The following is a 17,303-nucleotide window of genomic DNA, read 5'->3' as shown; positions in this document are numbered from 1 at the left end:
TGTACTTTGGCTTTTTCTTCATGCTTCTGGTTGACAGAGATGTATGGGTGGTGTAGAAAGAGAGTTTTTACTCTTATTTATTTATTTATAAGTCTTATTAAAGTTCACCTATTACACACAGGCCCCAGGCTCCCTATAGAAAAACAAATATCACCATTGAAGAAGGTGGTTTCCAAGGTACCAAATTAAAACAGATGAAGCAGGAAGGAGGGGAGGAATAAAAACATTAAGCCAAGACTTCACTCCCAAGTGCATCTTGCTGTCTATTATATTGCACATGTGAAATTGACTCCCAATGTAATTAGGCTAAGGCCACGAGGCAAAAAACAAACAAACAAAAAAAATCCTCACAATAATTCAGAACCTCCAAGCTATTCTTTTGCAATCACTCACATAGTTGAGAAAAGAAATAACTTTCTAATAAAATAAAAAAAAAAAAACTTAGCAGCCTCTACATTGTCCAAGTAATTCCCAACAACCTACCTGGCCAAGCACATTAGCTAAGTTAAAAACTAAGTGCAAGATTCGTCTACCTACTCTCTCATACATAAACCTTTGGTCCACTGGACAGTCCAATGGGCTAGAATTTATTCTAGTAATGCTTCTGTCGAAAGAAATTAAAGGGTACCCAGGGCAGCAATAGATAACTTAGCCCCCTTGTAGGGACTGTTGTCTTTGTCTTATCTACTTTTCTTACTGGGATAAAATACTCTTACAAAAGCAACCCAAGGGAAAGAAGGTTTATCTTGTCTCATAATTCAAGGTATAGTTCATCATGGTAGAGGAACTAAGGCACTAGGAGCTTGAAGTAGCTGGCCATATTACAGACACAGCCACAAAGCAGAGGACAACAAATGAAGGACTCATCCAGGAAATGGTGGCACCCACTTTGGCCAGATCCTCCAACCTCAACTAATCCAATCATGATAATCTCTCACTTGCATGCCAAGAAACCATTCTCTCAGGTGATTCTGGAGTCTGTGGTCTTGACAAACACTAACTACCATAGATTACAAGTGGACATGTCCACATATTCAGTCTCTTTTCTGCAGTCATCAAATTCTCTTTTCCAACAGACTGGAAACACAGCTCTCTATTTCTTCACAGGTCAGAATGGAGCCATGGAATAAAAAGTACCGATTGCAAAAATACAAACAGAAAGAGATAACCCCCAACCCCTTTTAAAGAGGTGCTTACTGGATTTCAGCAATGCTGCCAAAACTTCAGTGGCTGCCCTGGGAAAGAAGGAAAAAAAAGCGAAAGTCAATGTTTAATAGTCTTTTGTTTTTGTTAGCCCCTGGATCCTATAGGCAGCATGTTTCACCTATCAGACTCGCTATTAACCACACATAGAAGGCATTCTATTGATCTCTGCTGACCATTAAAAAGGTATAAATGTAGAAATCACATTAACTGAGGTGTTTAACTTCCAAATAGGTCTCGGAGGTCCCCTCTGCTGCTGAAAAAGCCCTTCCTTCTCCCATCACTCTCCACCTTCCGCCATTCCTTTTATTCTTTCTAGGTGCTCCCTTTACCAGCCATTGCTAAGTTTCTTGAAAACATGTGGCGATTCTGAAGGATGACTGGGAGGGACATGGTGAGAAGGCACGGGGAACACAACAGTTTGGTGCCAACTTCCTGAACCACATTCATGTCTAGGACACACTGGGAAACACACGCATACTAGAAGGAGAAGCTGCTTCCCTAAGATGGAGGCCTTCCTCCAAGCACTTTGCTTTCTTCCACAGAATTCCACAACTTCGGCAGCAAAATGAAGTAGAGGAGAGTAAAAACGTCTCTTGTTACAGTTTCTAGTGAGCCCTCGGTTTGTTCCTGACGTCTGACAATGCATGATATCACTCTCGGTGCTTTTTCCTTTGAACATATCCTTCAGTGCTAATGTACTGGGGACTCAATTCACATGTTCATGGTATGGCTTTGGGGGAAGTGATTGGAACCACATGACACAATGAGCAGAGGGTGCCAGGATGTCATTTGTAGTTTCATTAGCCTTGCTGCTCAGTGTGTGCATCTCTACCCACAACCTCGCATTTGCTGAGACCCAAAGAGAAATAGAGAATCTGCAGGACACCCCTCGCCTCATGAGTTAGAATCCTGTTCTAACAAATCTTCACATGCACACTGAAGAGTATTAATAATGGGTTGAAAGAACATATCGACGTGATCCCTATATACTTGGCAGGTGGTTCAGTGGGGTAGGTGCCTTGCTGGACCATTCGCAAACCTTTTCTGTCTTCTAACTCACATACTTTCTTCCTCTCCTAATCCATTATTGTGGAGTTAATTTGGCTGCTCTACTCTTTCTTCGAGATGCTGAGCTACTTCCATGAATTCTGATTCTGTTTTGTCCCATCACAACATAGGTCCTATGTACTGTAGCATATGGATTTTGTCAATCTTCACGGAGTTAGTACAGCAGAGTTGCACAAGCCAAAACTCGCTTAGGGGGAGGAAAGGATGGCTAGGAGCGAGTAGTGGGGAGTCTCTCAGTGGAATCTGCCCCATTGACTTGAGACTTTGCTGTGCTGGTTTCACTGAGTAGAGTGATTGTCTCTGCTGTCATGTCTGTACTGTGACGTTCGCTATCACAGGAATCCTGGAGGCTAGGAGGAGATGCAATTTTATCTCAAACATGCTGTTTCTGTTTTAGTTATTCTTATTTTTTCTCATTCATTTGTCTTCTTCATGCTGCTGGCTTTGTCTCAATATCAGGCAACACCCTGCAAAGATTTCTTGGAGGCAAGGAATTAGCTCATGAGAAAATCTGGATGACATTAGGAAAAAGACCCCTGGTTTGAGGGGTGGGGGGGCAAGTCTGTTCACATGTGTATATAGCCTAGAAGGGATAATCTTATCCCTCTGGCCAATTTCTCCAATCTTCAGAGGTGATGGGAACACATCACTGCTTGCCTTAAGCATAAGGTACTAGCATCAGATGTAAGAAATCTATTCTTAAAAAGAACAAACAGCATTTTTTCATGCCATAGTTCTCTCTAAGCCAATGATTTCCTCTGTAGAGATTTTTATTTACTTCCTATTACTAAAACAAATACATAAGACTGAGCAATTTAAAAAGGACATGGGTTTATTTAGCTCATTGTATTGAAGTCTAATAAATTTTAAAGCATGTGCCAAACACGTTCCTGTTGTTAGGTTATGCCTTCTTGTTAAATGACACAGCCAAAAAAAAAAAAAAAAAAAAAGAAATACATAGGAGGACAGCAAAGCCAAAGCAAGTTAGAGGAGAAGACTGTAAAAGCAGGAAAAGCTAAGAGATATTCAAAGTAGGTGCCTAACCTAGTCTAGATCACCAGCCAGGTCTAGAGACAAGTAGTCCGGTATGAGTGATGTACAGAAATCTTTCACTATAGGACAGGAAAAGGAGAATAGGTTCAGAGAACAGAGTAGAGGTGAGGAGAAAGGCTGCACTAAAGGATACTTGAGAGTCTTGCTTCTCAGAATATGAATCTTTACCAGCAGCCTCACATTTGCTGAGAGCTGAACAGAAATGTAGACTGTGTAGACGGTTTCCTGACCTAGTGAATCCGAATTCTGTGTTTTCAAGTCCTCATGTGCACATTAAAGCATTTACTAAATGGTTTGGTAATGAATTAATGTAAGCCTGGTCATTCTTTGACTGTTGACAGGGACAGTAAGTTGACTTCAGACCTTAATTCTCTAGATTATACCAAATAGCATGATGATAGAAGATCCTAATATTGTATGACATGCTCAAAGTTACAGCCAAATGGAAGATGGGTCCTAAAGTACCAGGGAAGCATTATTACTTTGAAGAAAATAATTTGGAAATCAACATTTATGATGAAAAGCACACCTAGGAAAATGATAAATACCATAGTTAAGAGTAAAGTCTGATAGTCTCAAGAATTCAAATTTCAGATTTTTCACAATGAGACATCATTCATTTCTTTTAAATTCTTATGTACAATATCAGTGATGAAAAACTGAGAAGATAATTATTATTCAGAAATGTGATTAAAAAATAGAAAAGAAAGAAATGGAGAAGCTAGGTTGCTTCCTGAGATATTTCGAATGTTGTTTGTGGTAAAACTAAGCACAAGAAAGCCACTAACTGACTAAGAAGAGAAGCCATATCTTTAGAGAAAATAATGGCTTTCATTTAGGATATGCTGAATTCAAGATACATTAAATGAAAGCTTCCTGAAACTGGTCAGAATACTGCTGCAATCATCCAGCTACAAAGCTGGAGAGCACTCAAACATGGAAATATTTATTTACTAATTTCTACAATAGCAATAATAGTTTGTGACAATGGGAATGGATAGTATCTTCAAGAAAATTCAACAAAAACAGAGCAAAGGATTAACAAACAAACAAACACAAAAACAATCATCATCATCATCATCATCATCATCATCATCATCATCATCATCATCACCATCATCATCACCAAAGGGAGAAGATCACTAAAGAACTAGAAAGATGAGAGAATGTGCTGTGCAGTCAAGAACAGTAGTGAGAACTTGTCTGGGGACAAGTGAACATATATGGCTTCTAAAATAAAAATTGCTAGAATGCCTATATCCAGGGATTCTTTAAACTTCAATCTGTGACCATGTGATAGGTTTTAAAAATCAATTTTATAGGTTTTTAACTTTACAAAATCTGTAATAAAAATATTGGAGCAGAATGTAATATATTAGTGACCCAAGAAACTTTTATCTCAATACTCGTGTGTGTGTGTGTGTGTGTGTGTGTGTGTGTGTGTGTGTGTGTGTGTTTAAGGATTGTGTAACAAATGCTTTGCCTTTAAAAAACCAGTAGTATAGATGTTGTTTGTAGTGTTATGCCAATTTAAGATTTAAAGAAGAACAAATATCTAGAATAAACTAATGAGGAACAGAAAGTAATCACTATCCGAGTGGCTTCTGGCCCTACCTCGATGCTACCAAAAGGTCTTTGTTTAGAGTCTAGTCACTAGACAAGTGTGTAGCAATGGTCTACTGTGTGAACAAGACTCTCCTAACCTATTTTAATACAACGTGAAAGACAATAGTTCTCAGCAGAACTGACACAACTCCTCTAGTGAGCCAATGCCTGTGCCTATGAAAACCAACACTTAGGTGGGTGTGGCAGCACAGCCTTGTAATAGTAGCACTCGAGAGGCGGAGGTGGGGAGTCATGAGTTCTAGGATGGTCTAAGCTCCATAGTGAGACCCTACCTCAAAATCAACAAGGTCAAATGAAGGTATTGGGACTTAAGCAAGTAAGAAAGCTCAGTTACTTGAAGAAACTAAGCCCACTGCATATAACAAGTGAACTGGAGCCCCACTTTGTGGCTTTAGGATACCATACTACCTCATCTGGATGCGGACATATAGCAGCTATCATCCTGGTAGACCCTCTGAGTCTATAAAGGAGCAGGGCAAACAATTTTTCCTTAAGTTGATCTCCTCCTGAACCCATCATTCCTTGGCAGCATGTCATATGGTTTGGTTGCTGAGTGGGCTGTCTCACAGAGTGGGAAGCGATAACTAAACAAAACATCTTCCATGTAACTTTCTCTGTGTTCCTGTCAATGAATCGATCACTGGGAAATTTTGTGAAGAATATATTGATCCAACAAACTACAATGACACCCAAAGATGAAGAGGAACAACTTTTGTTCCACTCATTCTTAAAAGCAGCACACCCCAGTCAGGATTTGTGATGCCACGGATTATCCCACTTTCCTCAGCAATGGCTAAGGCTAAACCTTTGGCAAATGTGTAAATATCCTCTTGCCAAACATTCACATAGAGTTGTAACGACACAAGTTACCTCTTCAGGTTGAAATACATCTTAAGAACCATGAGGAGAGTCCTGTTAGTAATTGTTGCAACTACATAGGGAGCCTCTGTAAGTGTCAAATGCTGCATGTCCTATATCTATTAATGTGCATTGCTTTTGAACTTCACAAGAAAAACAGATAATGAAATTACTCAGTTTATGATAAACAACCCACCTAAGGACCTGAAGCTAGTTAGCAAGAATCACATTGAGGTACAAGCTTCCTTTTGCCTCACTCCAAAACACAGTGTCAATTTTTCTTATACTTTCAACATAATTCTAGGTGCTCAAAATTTTCTCCAGTGTAACGTCTTTATTTTTGAGATATGGGCTAGAGTTTATAGTCAGACAAGATCCTGGAGTGAACACAGCTACAGAACAAACTTGTTCAGCTGAGTTCACTGATTGACTCAGCTCTGTATGGAACAAACACACTACATCTTGAGAAGTACATTTAGATATTCAGTGGTAGTCATGGAGACAAAGACAGAACTTCACTGGAGGCAGATCTAGAATATGTCATTTGTTTTTATGATAAGTGTTTACTTATCAACTACATACCAGAACAAATTGACAAAACAATTGCTGTGTTCAAGGAGTTTATAGTCTTGGAAAATATGGTTAAAGAAATAATAGACAGTTGTGTTTTTGTAAAGTGCACTAACTTTAGACTCTTAAGTGTTATGAATGGTATTTTAAAAAGTAAAACAAGGGCTGGGGAGTTAAGGACTCGGCAGTTAGGAGCACTTGTTTCTCTTGCAGAGGACTCAATGTGTTTCTGCAGTACCCACAGAGCATCTTAGAACCATTCATAATTCCAGTTCCAAAGGATCTGACACCTCTTCTGACCACGAAAAGCACCAGGCACACATATGGTGCACATACATACATACACACATAATACAACTAAAACATTCATAAACATAAAATAAATAAATGTAAGAAAGAAGAAGAAGGGTAAGGAGGGGGCAAAGAGAACATCTGTGCAAGGGTGAGCTGCAAGTTTGGAGAGGGACACTAGAACAGTTGTATGAGGTGACTCAGACAGAATGGGAAAAGGGAAAAATGTACTCATATAAACATCAGGAAGAAGCCTGTGTCAACATGAAAGGATAGTCTGCATTACGAACAGAAATCCATGCTCAACCAGCAGACGGAACAGGGGTATTATAACTAAGGAGAAAGTGAAAATAGGAATAAGTTAACAGTTGGAGAAAACAGGAGGTCCTTTATAGGAATTGAACACATTGCCGTAAGTACAGACACCCAGAATGCCATCTGGTGCATTCCCATCCCTCCAGTCCCCTGCCTAGCTTAAGAGAAAATAGAAAAGTAGAAAAACATAGTATACATGAGTGCACACACAGGCACACAGACAGTCACACACAACACAACACACACACACACACCTCACACACCACACACACACACACACACACACACACACACACACACACGAGTCAGGTGACCAAAAAAAAAATGGACAACACATGGCTTCAACTCGTCGTCAATCTCAGGAAAGAGAAGAACACAGAGACAAAAATTGAGAAGGATCCTGCATGATGGTAGAAAAGAAAAACTATGAGCATATGGCATCGAGGCTAAATCAGATCCTGTGCCCAGCATGGAGTGTTTCCATTTCTCTCTGAAATGGAAAAGAGAAAGAAACACACTCATACGCCCAACTCTATCTATGTGCTGCCAAAGGCTACTTGTGGGAACCATCATCAATCATTATAAATTGTAAGAAACTGAAACCCAAATCCCAGGCTGATTTGGTACATAACAGACAGCAGAGAGACAGAAAGAAGATGGCTACTGTCTGAGACAGAGATCTGGAATGCAGCTCTGCAGTGAGTGAGCCCCCATTATACCAGGCTTGTCATATGCAGAGGATCTGCAAAGGAAAGATGGTTTAGAACTTTTTCCAAATCTGAAGGCAGCAGCAGGACAGAGGCTGCCAAAGGTTTGTGAGACTTCCCAGAACCAGAAGTAAAAATCTAATAGCTGAGAAGAAACGAGCAGACTGGTATCGCCATGGGCTCCCCAACAGAGAAGAGTCTCTTTCTACTTGGGAATGTGACTCTTAATTTAGCACTTAAGGTAAACAGCTTCAATTTTCTTAAATTATTCATAAAGTAAGTTATATATTAATGTGCAACTTTAATCCTATATATAAATGTATAATGTGCAAAGTCTATAAGTAAGCATACACATGCAAAATAAACTTTTACAGAGTGCTGCTAAATGACTATGGGAGAATCCATGTTATATCACTCTTAACGTAATATAAAGCTCAAAGTTGGTTCTAAAGAAGCTACATTTTGCCTTTCAATAATGTCTATTCAAACTGAGCAAGAGAACTCTCCACCTCTATGGACCATGACTGTTTTTTTCTTAATCAACATTTTCATAAACCAGTTAATAGGAGAAACTTTAGGGGGAAAATATCAACACTGCTTGTTTAAAAGATGGGATTTATTTACTAAGAAAGTGTACCTGTGGCCATAGTACTGTGGCTTCAGAGAACTGTAGATAGAGTACACTGTCTGAATTCTCTCTGCATACACCATGGCATTTGCACTGCTCCACAGGTTTGAACAAGAAGTCCCACAGTGATCTGAAAACTCATCCTCAATTTCATCTTTCTGTTTATCCACCAAAAACTTCTTTTCTCACCTACCTACCTTACAGTATCCAGATTAAATTCCAGTTTCTACAGGCCTGCACTAGAAGCTTTGCTACCTCCTGCTGAGTTCTCCACTTTCTAATTCCCTTACTTTGGTACCATGGGGGGGGGGGGTATGTATTTGTCCATCCTTCTCCACACTGGTCGTTAAGTTCTCTGAGGACAGCAGCTGAATTACAATCTGTAGCATGTAAGTAGTTATCATAACAAACTTACATAGAAATTCTTTGATAACTTCTTTGGTTAGTTAATAATTGAACAACAAATTAACTGAGTTAGTCTTTTATTAACTCAAATGAACCTCAATATGGAGCCCCACATCACCTCATTGGGGTGGTGTTTGAATGAAAATGTTCTTCATACACTCAAAGAAACTAGAATTATTGAGGTGTGGCCTTGGTGTAGAAGTATGTCACAGGGGATGGGCTTTGAATTTTCAGATGCTCAAGCCAGGCCCAGTGTCTTACTCTCTTCCTGCTGTCTACTAATCCAGATGTGCTATGTCTGCCTACATGCTGCCATAATTCCTGTCATAATGATAAAAGACCAAACCTCTGAACTTTATACAAACCCAATTAAATGTTTTTCTTTATAAGAGTTACCAGGGTTATGATATTTCTTTATAGCAATAGAATTATAATTAAGACACATTAAAATATTATAGACAAAGTGACACAAAGAAAAGGGTTTTTAGAACAAAAAACTTATTACCAAATTAAACCCATACTGTATAATCCCATGATTGCATACTTTGAGGTTTAATCAAGTTGAGAACTCATATCCATTCAAAATTCTGCACATGGATATTTACAGTGACTTCATTTGTAATGGCAGGAACATAGAACAATAAAAGTCTCCTCCAGTAGGTGAATGAACAGCTTGTGGTACATCTATTCAAGAGAATATGATTCAGCATAGAGAATAAATGAACAATCACTGTATAAATAAACACACATATAGTTTAAATAATTTTTTTCCTATCTGGGCTTACTGTGCTTCCTCCACAACCAAAGACTATATAACAAAACCCTCAAAACTTGGCTTGAGAAGCACTCTTTTGAATTGTTGCCCAGGGCTGAGAGACTCCAAATGTATATAGTCTATTTCTGATGCCCTTGGTTATCTCCGAGAGGTGGAAGATGAGTCCCTATTGCTAAAAACAATATTTACTTCAGACCCAGGCTTCAGAGAGCCCTAAGATGGAAAAGAACTGAAATACCTCTTCCCCAAGGACTAGATTTCAGGGTACCAGAAGATGCCATACAAGTTACCAAGGGAGCAAAGCAAGCAGAAGTTCTGCACAGACATGCCTATAAATCACAATACTGACCACCATAAAATAATAACCTTAAGGGCTCAGTAGTGGCGCATCCTTTAGCAGTAACCAATAGTTCTCTAACTGAACTTAAGACAAAAGGGAACAAAAGGGAAACTATGCTTGGTACGAAGAATAATTGTTAACTCAAAAAAATTGAAAATAAAATTTTAGATGAAATCTGTTGACATATATAATAGAGGAGAGGAAGCTTGGCACAAAAAAAAAAGTTGGAAGGGGTTACAAAATTTTCTAATGTTACAGAATCTTAGTCCTATCTGACAGCCTACCCTCATCTGAAATAAGTTTCTTCTACTTGAGAGACACACTGCTCTGCTGTTAATAGAAACTGTACATTGGTTGCCTGTTTCAGGAGCAATTAGTTTAGGTATTTATCTTGTACAAATATTCTAAACTAAGTTGTAAGTTATATGTCAAAAGGTAAGTGTGTGTATGTACCTTTGGAAGAACACATTGTGACTGGTTTGGATGCATAATCCCAACATTTTTTAAATTTTGTAAGAAACAGTATGGAAATGGTTTGACCTGAAAATATGCCCTTGTCCAAGCACAATCTCCTGCTTTTTTTATTCTTCTAAGTATCTTGATCAGTTTAATTGTGCACTTTCCCTCAACTCTATGCAAGCTTAAGTTGGTCTAAGACAGAGATATAGTCGGATCACCCCTCCCTAATTCAACAGGAAGGCCCCTCCTGGCATTTCTTTGGATCTTATCTGAGTTGAAATTTTCACACCTTTCAGGTGTGCCGGATGGAGGAAAGTCTTCCAATATGACAGGCCATCTTCTTTTCTACCTGTATTCTCAGAAACTGAGTAGGAAGTAGAAACACTCAATTTTTGTCATTTTAAGAATTATAAAATATAGGCTGCAACACACTGAAAGGGTCTGTTCGGCTTTTGCCATGAACTGGCAGTCACTGCAATTCACAAAGAATTCCCAATATGACACATGTTTACCAGCCTCCATTTAAATAACATTTTTTTTGCAGCAGCAGCAGCAGACCTAAGATGGTCCCATTTTACTTTGAAGAAGTAAAAATGTATAGGGGGCATAGTTGGCTTATTCAGTACACTTTTTCTGGTCCTCAACCTGTATGTTCTATTTCCAGGACAGGGATATTCTATGGTACAATTGTACCCTCAAATTAAATTGATTACAAGATGAAAGAAAAAGCTATTGAAATTGAAAGAAATAGAAAATAGAAAATAGAAAAAAAAATAAAAGAAAATAGAAAATAGAGTCACATGACTGTCTCTCCTCTGCTTGAGTCAGGGCTTACGTTTTATGGGATTGTCTTTCTTAGGCAATGGAAATGAGTCATTCATTCTATACATGTCCAGCCTCCAACTCTGTTGTAAAAATTGTCCTCAAAGACTCTCAAAAACTAAGGAGCATCTAAAACTTCTGACCCTATGCATGCTACTGAAGTATCTTATGTGATAGAGCTAAGTGATCAAGGCACCACAAAACTGTGGTTTTTACAAATGGAAAGAATGACTTAGGTTCACAATGTAGCCCAAAAGGTTTAGTCTAGGGATGTGCTTGATGGTGACATCTAGGTTAAAAGACTTTCCAGTCTTCTAGATAGCACTCAAAATCTCTTCATTAACATATAAATTACAGTCATTTTCCTGGATGTGTGAACATAAGAACATCTTACCCTGTAAGTGGCCGAGGGAAAAGAGGGAGGATTTAAAATCTGTCATGATGTGCAATATATTCCCTGGGTTTTGAAAGATTCCCAAGACAAGTTTAGTGTTCAAGAAATAGAAACTCTAAACTATTATTATGCATTATTAAAATTACCTTAATACAATAGATAGAGTATGATAGTGCTGATATGTAAAATATTGCAATATAAGTACTCATGATGCTGTATTATTAAATATGTGCTTTGACAAACACAATATTTATTAGTATAGTTGTATTTATTATACCATTATTATATGGTTTTACTATGTAAAGGTATTTGGTTAAGAATTTAAATAAGCTTTTTAATTCAATGAAGCCATTTTTATTCTTGAAGCAACACCAATATGGGAACAAGTGAAAAACTTGGTGGCTATTAGTCTACAAAAACAATATAATAAGTCTTTAAAGTGCTAAAACAGAAACACCTTTAAATAATGACACATTAGAATATCTCAGCTTTGGTGTCTAAAATCTAATAATTTGTAAACTCCTCATATATGAGCCATAGATAAGATAAATGAGGTGCTAAAAATCTAGTGAGCTTGGAAAAGAACTTTTTCTTATAATTTTTGAAAACGGAACAGAAAGTTCATTAAAATTGTTAAGTGTCTGATCCATCAATTTAATGGTGTTGGTGCCTTTTCTTTGCCTCTCTGTATATGTAGGCTCTCCTAAAATACATCCAAGCCAATGCAAGGTATTAAAATAAAGAAGTAAACTAGATATTTCTTTTCATTCTTAAATATTAAAGTGACGGATCTTTCTCAATACTGAGGACCTACAAACAGCAAATTGAGATATGTGAGTGACAGTTAACCACATTCATGTGGGATTTGGGCATCTGGAGTTATCTTTGCTTTGGAGATCAATACAATCCTCAAATGAAGGCCATCCCTTGTCTAGGATAAACATAGCAATATCTTGGCTCTTGCAAATGGGACAGTGAGTAAACTCCCAGGCATGTTAGAAACATCCATGTTTATTTTAACAACTCCACTGATAGGATTAAATGGGTTTAAAGATTAAATGGCTTTACCAGAACTGGTTTTTGTACATGTGTAAAATGTTTGTTGATAAATAAACTTAGATTCAAATGGTGTAAATTATGAGATGCAATTTTCCTCGTAAACACTAGGCAAATTTTGAAAACTTTTCTAGAGAGGCCAGCGTCTTTCATGTTGCCAAAATCCTGCCTACAAATTCATTAGTCAGATTCACTCTATTCAAGGCATGCATGTAGCTAAAAAGAGAATCAATTCAAACTGAAACAAGTCAGCTGTTGAGTAATGTCACAATTTCCATAACAGTAGAGAGTCATGAATGACATCACAGAACATGGTCCCCTAAGAACAGGACCTTAGGAGTGTGGATGCAGGGGAGAGAAACAATGTTGTAGTTATTAACAAGTACTTGATCTGACCATGCCCTTTGGAATATGTCAGCCAGATTTTTCTTTTCTTTTCTTTTTCTTTTTCTTTCTTCCTTTTTATTTATTTTTTTTTTTTTGACAAATTGCTACATGATAGTGCAGACCTCTTTTGATTAGCAGTTCCAAAAATTATTCTGGAAAAGTAAAGTCCCAGATTTTTATTCACGTAAGTGTAGGCACTGGTTGGTTCTGGTAACATGTCCCACACAGAAATGATTGGAGGAATATTCCATACATGCAATGTGTCTGTGCACAAGGGGTAAGGTAGGATTTAATACCTCATTGAGAAGAAGAAAGTAGCTTGCAAAACAGACAATAAAATGTTAATGTTTAAAACAAAATTTAGTTAGTTCCTAGGGAGATAGCACAGGCTCTGGAGTCCTTGTCAAAAGGACCTGAGTTTGATCCCAAAACCTACATATAAAATCCAGGTATGATGTGCTTGAAATCCTAGCAGTGAGATAGAGACTAGCGAGTCTAATCTACTTGGAGAGTTTCAGGCCAGTAAGATACCCTATCTAAAAAAAAGTGTGAAACACTCAAGATTGGCCTCTGCCTTTAACATGCATGGACTCACACCATGCACACACTTTACAACTGAACTTCTGAGCTGAGAACTAAGTAAATATTTTTGCTTTTCCGTTGACTCCTTTGTGTGTTGTTTTAGAAAATTTCAAAACTGGCCAGTATGCTCTTAAATCTGGTCATTTAAATAATGCTAAAAACAGTATGTGTACATGAAACAGCCACATCCACCCCTGAACAATAGACACTTCCAAATGACCTCACCTTCAAAGCAGCTCCAAGGGCATCCCAGTGTATGTGTTGTCTCCTTTTGTCTCAAAGAAACACAGGTACCTTTAATCAAATGGAACTACAAAATGTCCTACCTGCATGCCCTTTACTAATGAAATTTTCAAGGGGCAGCAATAATCACGGTGCTTCTACAGAAACCTATGGGATGCTTGATTGACATCTGCCTTTTCTCTTAATGAAGAAAGCCTTTGAGAACAGAGACTACCTCACAGCATTCCACTCCTCTGTCCAAGTAATAACCTCCCTACAGTAAGCTGTCAATAAATGCATGATGGAAGAACAGATATATGAGTGAATGAGGCATTTAAAAACCCTCATAGATTAATCGAAGAAGTAAATCACTCACTCTGAGCAACTAGAATAAAAGAAAAATTTATGCTCATCATAAAATAATGTCTACAAGTAGACAAGAATGTGTCAAAGACAGTATATTTGAATCAAGTTCTACCGAAAGAGATAAATGACAAATTGTAGAAATGTGTGTCTTTCTTTATATATGTTTTTAACTTAAGGCCTTGCCAACTTATTCCTTTCGTGTCAAGTTTGATGGTGTTTGAACCATTATTTAATCAGCATGGTGTAAATTTTCAGACTATGACATTCCCTTTAGAATAGATAGAGCTGCCTGTTGTATCTCTGAATGCCAGCACATCCATTCCCCATCTTCTCTGTCAGCATGGAATCAGGAATCCATTCCACGAAGTAACATCTTTGCTGGGCACTGCTAAGGTTACAGGCTAGCCAGTGGTAAAACTGGCTTGTGAGGCAGGAAGTGATGTGTTCTGGTACATGGGTGCAGACAGAGCTGTATCAATGTCCTGAGTCTCTCTGCTTTAAAAAGCACCATCATCGAAGAAATCCAAAAGTGCATCAAACTAAACGATCTGCAGAGTCAGACAGTAAAGGGGATGCTGCGATCTGACAAAGCAAGCAGGAAGCAGAGGGGGCCACAGGAGCAAAGATTCCAAGGCTATAGTCAAATAAACAGTCAAACAGGGAACTTCATCCTTTTGTATCACTACTTCTTAGCAAGACCCAGACAGCTTGACAAATGACTAGGATCGTAGAGAATGCTGAGGAAGATGATTAAAGGAGTGGAATAATTGATATATGAGGAGAGAGGATTTTGAAAAATCTAATTATGAAGATACCCAGCCAAACAATAAGCTGCTGAGAAAATGCAGACGTACCTCTGGTTTGCGCTCGTGAGCACAGCCCAGAGCAGGATAAGATGTAAACGCCTTATCCAAAAAGGATGTGAGTGGGAGTAAAGGAAGAAATAATAAATGTGGAAGTCAGGGACCAGGATCGAGGCCAAATTCTCACAGGAGAATGTGTAACTCATAGGCTTCTTCCCATGCCTAGCAATCTCATTCCCAGAGAGAAAACATGGAGTTTGACTCCAGCTTCACCCACCGTTGCCTCTTCCTTGACACACTGGGCTGGCCAGGAAAAAAATTGCTGGTAATCAGTATGACTGTTTAATACAAGCCACTCTTGTATTTACAATAGGAACTCAGTTAAAATAAGCTTAGAAAATACTCTAAAACTAAAGGGATTTTGAATCTCCTTTGGAGTCTGGCTAAAAGTGGCATGCCAGGGGAAATCTGAAGGACTCAGTCCCCATAGGTTATATCCTGGTGTCCCCTACTGTGTCAAGAAACAGGATTTGTTATTAAAATATCTAATTGTTTCTCCATGCCAGCAGGATACTTCAGATCCCTGGAGGAGAGATCCCTAAAGCCTCTTGCCCTACTGTGTATCTCTTACAAGGCTTCAGTCACCCTAAGTTTGACAAAAAGCAGAATTCACTGAGAATGGAGAGAAAGTGTGATCTCCAACGGGCAGCAGAAGGCAGATAGGAAAGATGCAAGGAAGCTGTTACACACCCACAGGTGACTCCTGCTTATTTGGGGAACATGTCAGCCAGACTCTGGTGAGCCCCTCTGATCTCCTGCAAAATGACAAATTCTCAACCAGGCAGACCACAGTTCCCCATTTCTATACGCATGTTCTTTGGCCTCTATTTTTACCCTCACATGCTGCCACATCCTTTGGCATCCTATCCTCCCATTTCCTGTCCTGGCAAAAGAATGCTGGAGAAATCTGGGCAATCACAAGGGACAAATTTGTTCCTCTTAGTGACATCTCTAAAGAGCCAGGGAAGCAGCTCTTCTGGGAAGAAAGGTCCCAAGATCTCTTCCACACACACTACAGTGGCTGGCATGACCAGGGTAGCGAATGGATCGAGATATTATTTTTCATTAATAATTGTGAGTTTTCTAAAAGTGTTTAAATTAGGTTATGAATTAAAGATGTAGTAAACTAAAAATGTGAAAAAGTAAGTAAAGTTAAAATCTGACTTTAGAATATACAAGGGCAGTTCTAAATAGATAGATGAATACAATGGATAGATAAATTGAGAGATGTCTAAACTGGACGATGTACATGGATAGATGTACAAGCATATTGACTGATCACAGCATACAGGGTGTTCTAGAAACTTTATCTGCATTTTTCACCTTATCATCTTTCTTAGGATTATTCTATACATTAAAAATATTTTCCTAAATATGATTATTCTGTGACTGTCTAAATATACTACATACATACTACTATTAACTTCATCCATATTCTGTGGTCTAGTTTTAAGAATATCTTTTCTCATTTACTTTTAGAAAAGTTATTGAATATTCCCATGTTCATAAATATCGGATCATTTAAAGAACTTTCAAAATGAAATTCCCAGGTCGAAGGAATTAAGCATTTTTATGACGTTTAATCTGCATTGACAACTGTGATGTATGAATAAATCTGCTTCTCTACATTCTCCCCAAAACTACTGCTGTCATTCATCGGAATGACCCATATGACATGTAAAGTCTGTGAGTGAATATCTCTAAACATGTATGCCCATTAGGAACGGTAAAGGGTGAATATGATCAGATACACTATGTACATGTTCAAAGTGTCACAGTGACACAGATTCTTACATACTATTAATAAGTAATAACAAAATATTTTAAATGTTTGGACCTATGTAACTAATGGGTAGGGAGAGTAGACATAGACTATGAAGCCAGACAGAAGACCACATAGGTAATGATAAATTGAGAAAGTGGGAAAGATGCCAAGGGGCCACATGAATGTAGAAAGGAAACACTTGGGTCCAAGAAGGCACACAAGACTGAGGGATGGGAGGGGGGAGTAGTGGGTAAGAATCAACAATTTTGCTTTAAAACATCCATGGTTAAGCCTAATAGTATGTGAGCTAATCAAATATCATAAGGCTACCTAGGTTAACTTATTAAATATGTTATAACATACAACCATAAAGACTTGTTACACCCTTTTTAAATTCTCAACTCACCCCTACAACCAACTGTAAACACAACCGATGACTTTCCCAGTGGTAGCAAAGAAATATGTGATCCCTCAAAACCCCTTGTGAAATAATCCGTACTTTCTGTTTCTGCATTTCATTCTAGGTTCACTAATTGCATCCTTCA

The 17,303-nt window shown here is 38.2% G+C and overlaps 1 protein-coding gene across 4 annotated transcripts in view; it reads right to left on the bottom strand.

Moving 5' to 3' along the window:
* The window catches only part of AGBL1 (AGBL carboxypeptidase 1), an 889,014-nt gene that overhangs the window by 764,192 nt on the left and 107,519 nt on the right, over positions 1-17,303 (bottom strand). For all 4 annotated transcript variants that reach the window (XM_080914790.1, XM_080914793.1, XM_080914791.1 and 1 more), the window contains exon 6: positions 1,198-1,235. In XM_080914790.1, the coding sequence (XP_080770916.1) occupies positions 1,198-1,235 (38 nt within the window). The remainder of the gene's footprint in view (positions 1-1,197; positions 1,236-17,303) is intronic.

This window comes from Micromys minutus (assembly GCF_963924665.1).
Source record: "Micromys minutus genome assembly, chromosome: 3".
NCBI lineage: Eukaryota > Metazoa > Chordata > Mammalia > Rodentia > Muridae > Micromys > Micromys minutus.
The sequence above is the reverse complement of the archived record's forward strand: the minus strand, read 5'-3'. Positions and strand labels throughout refer to the sequence as shown.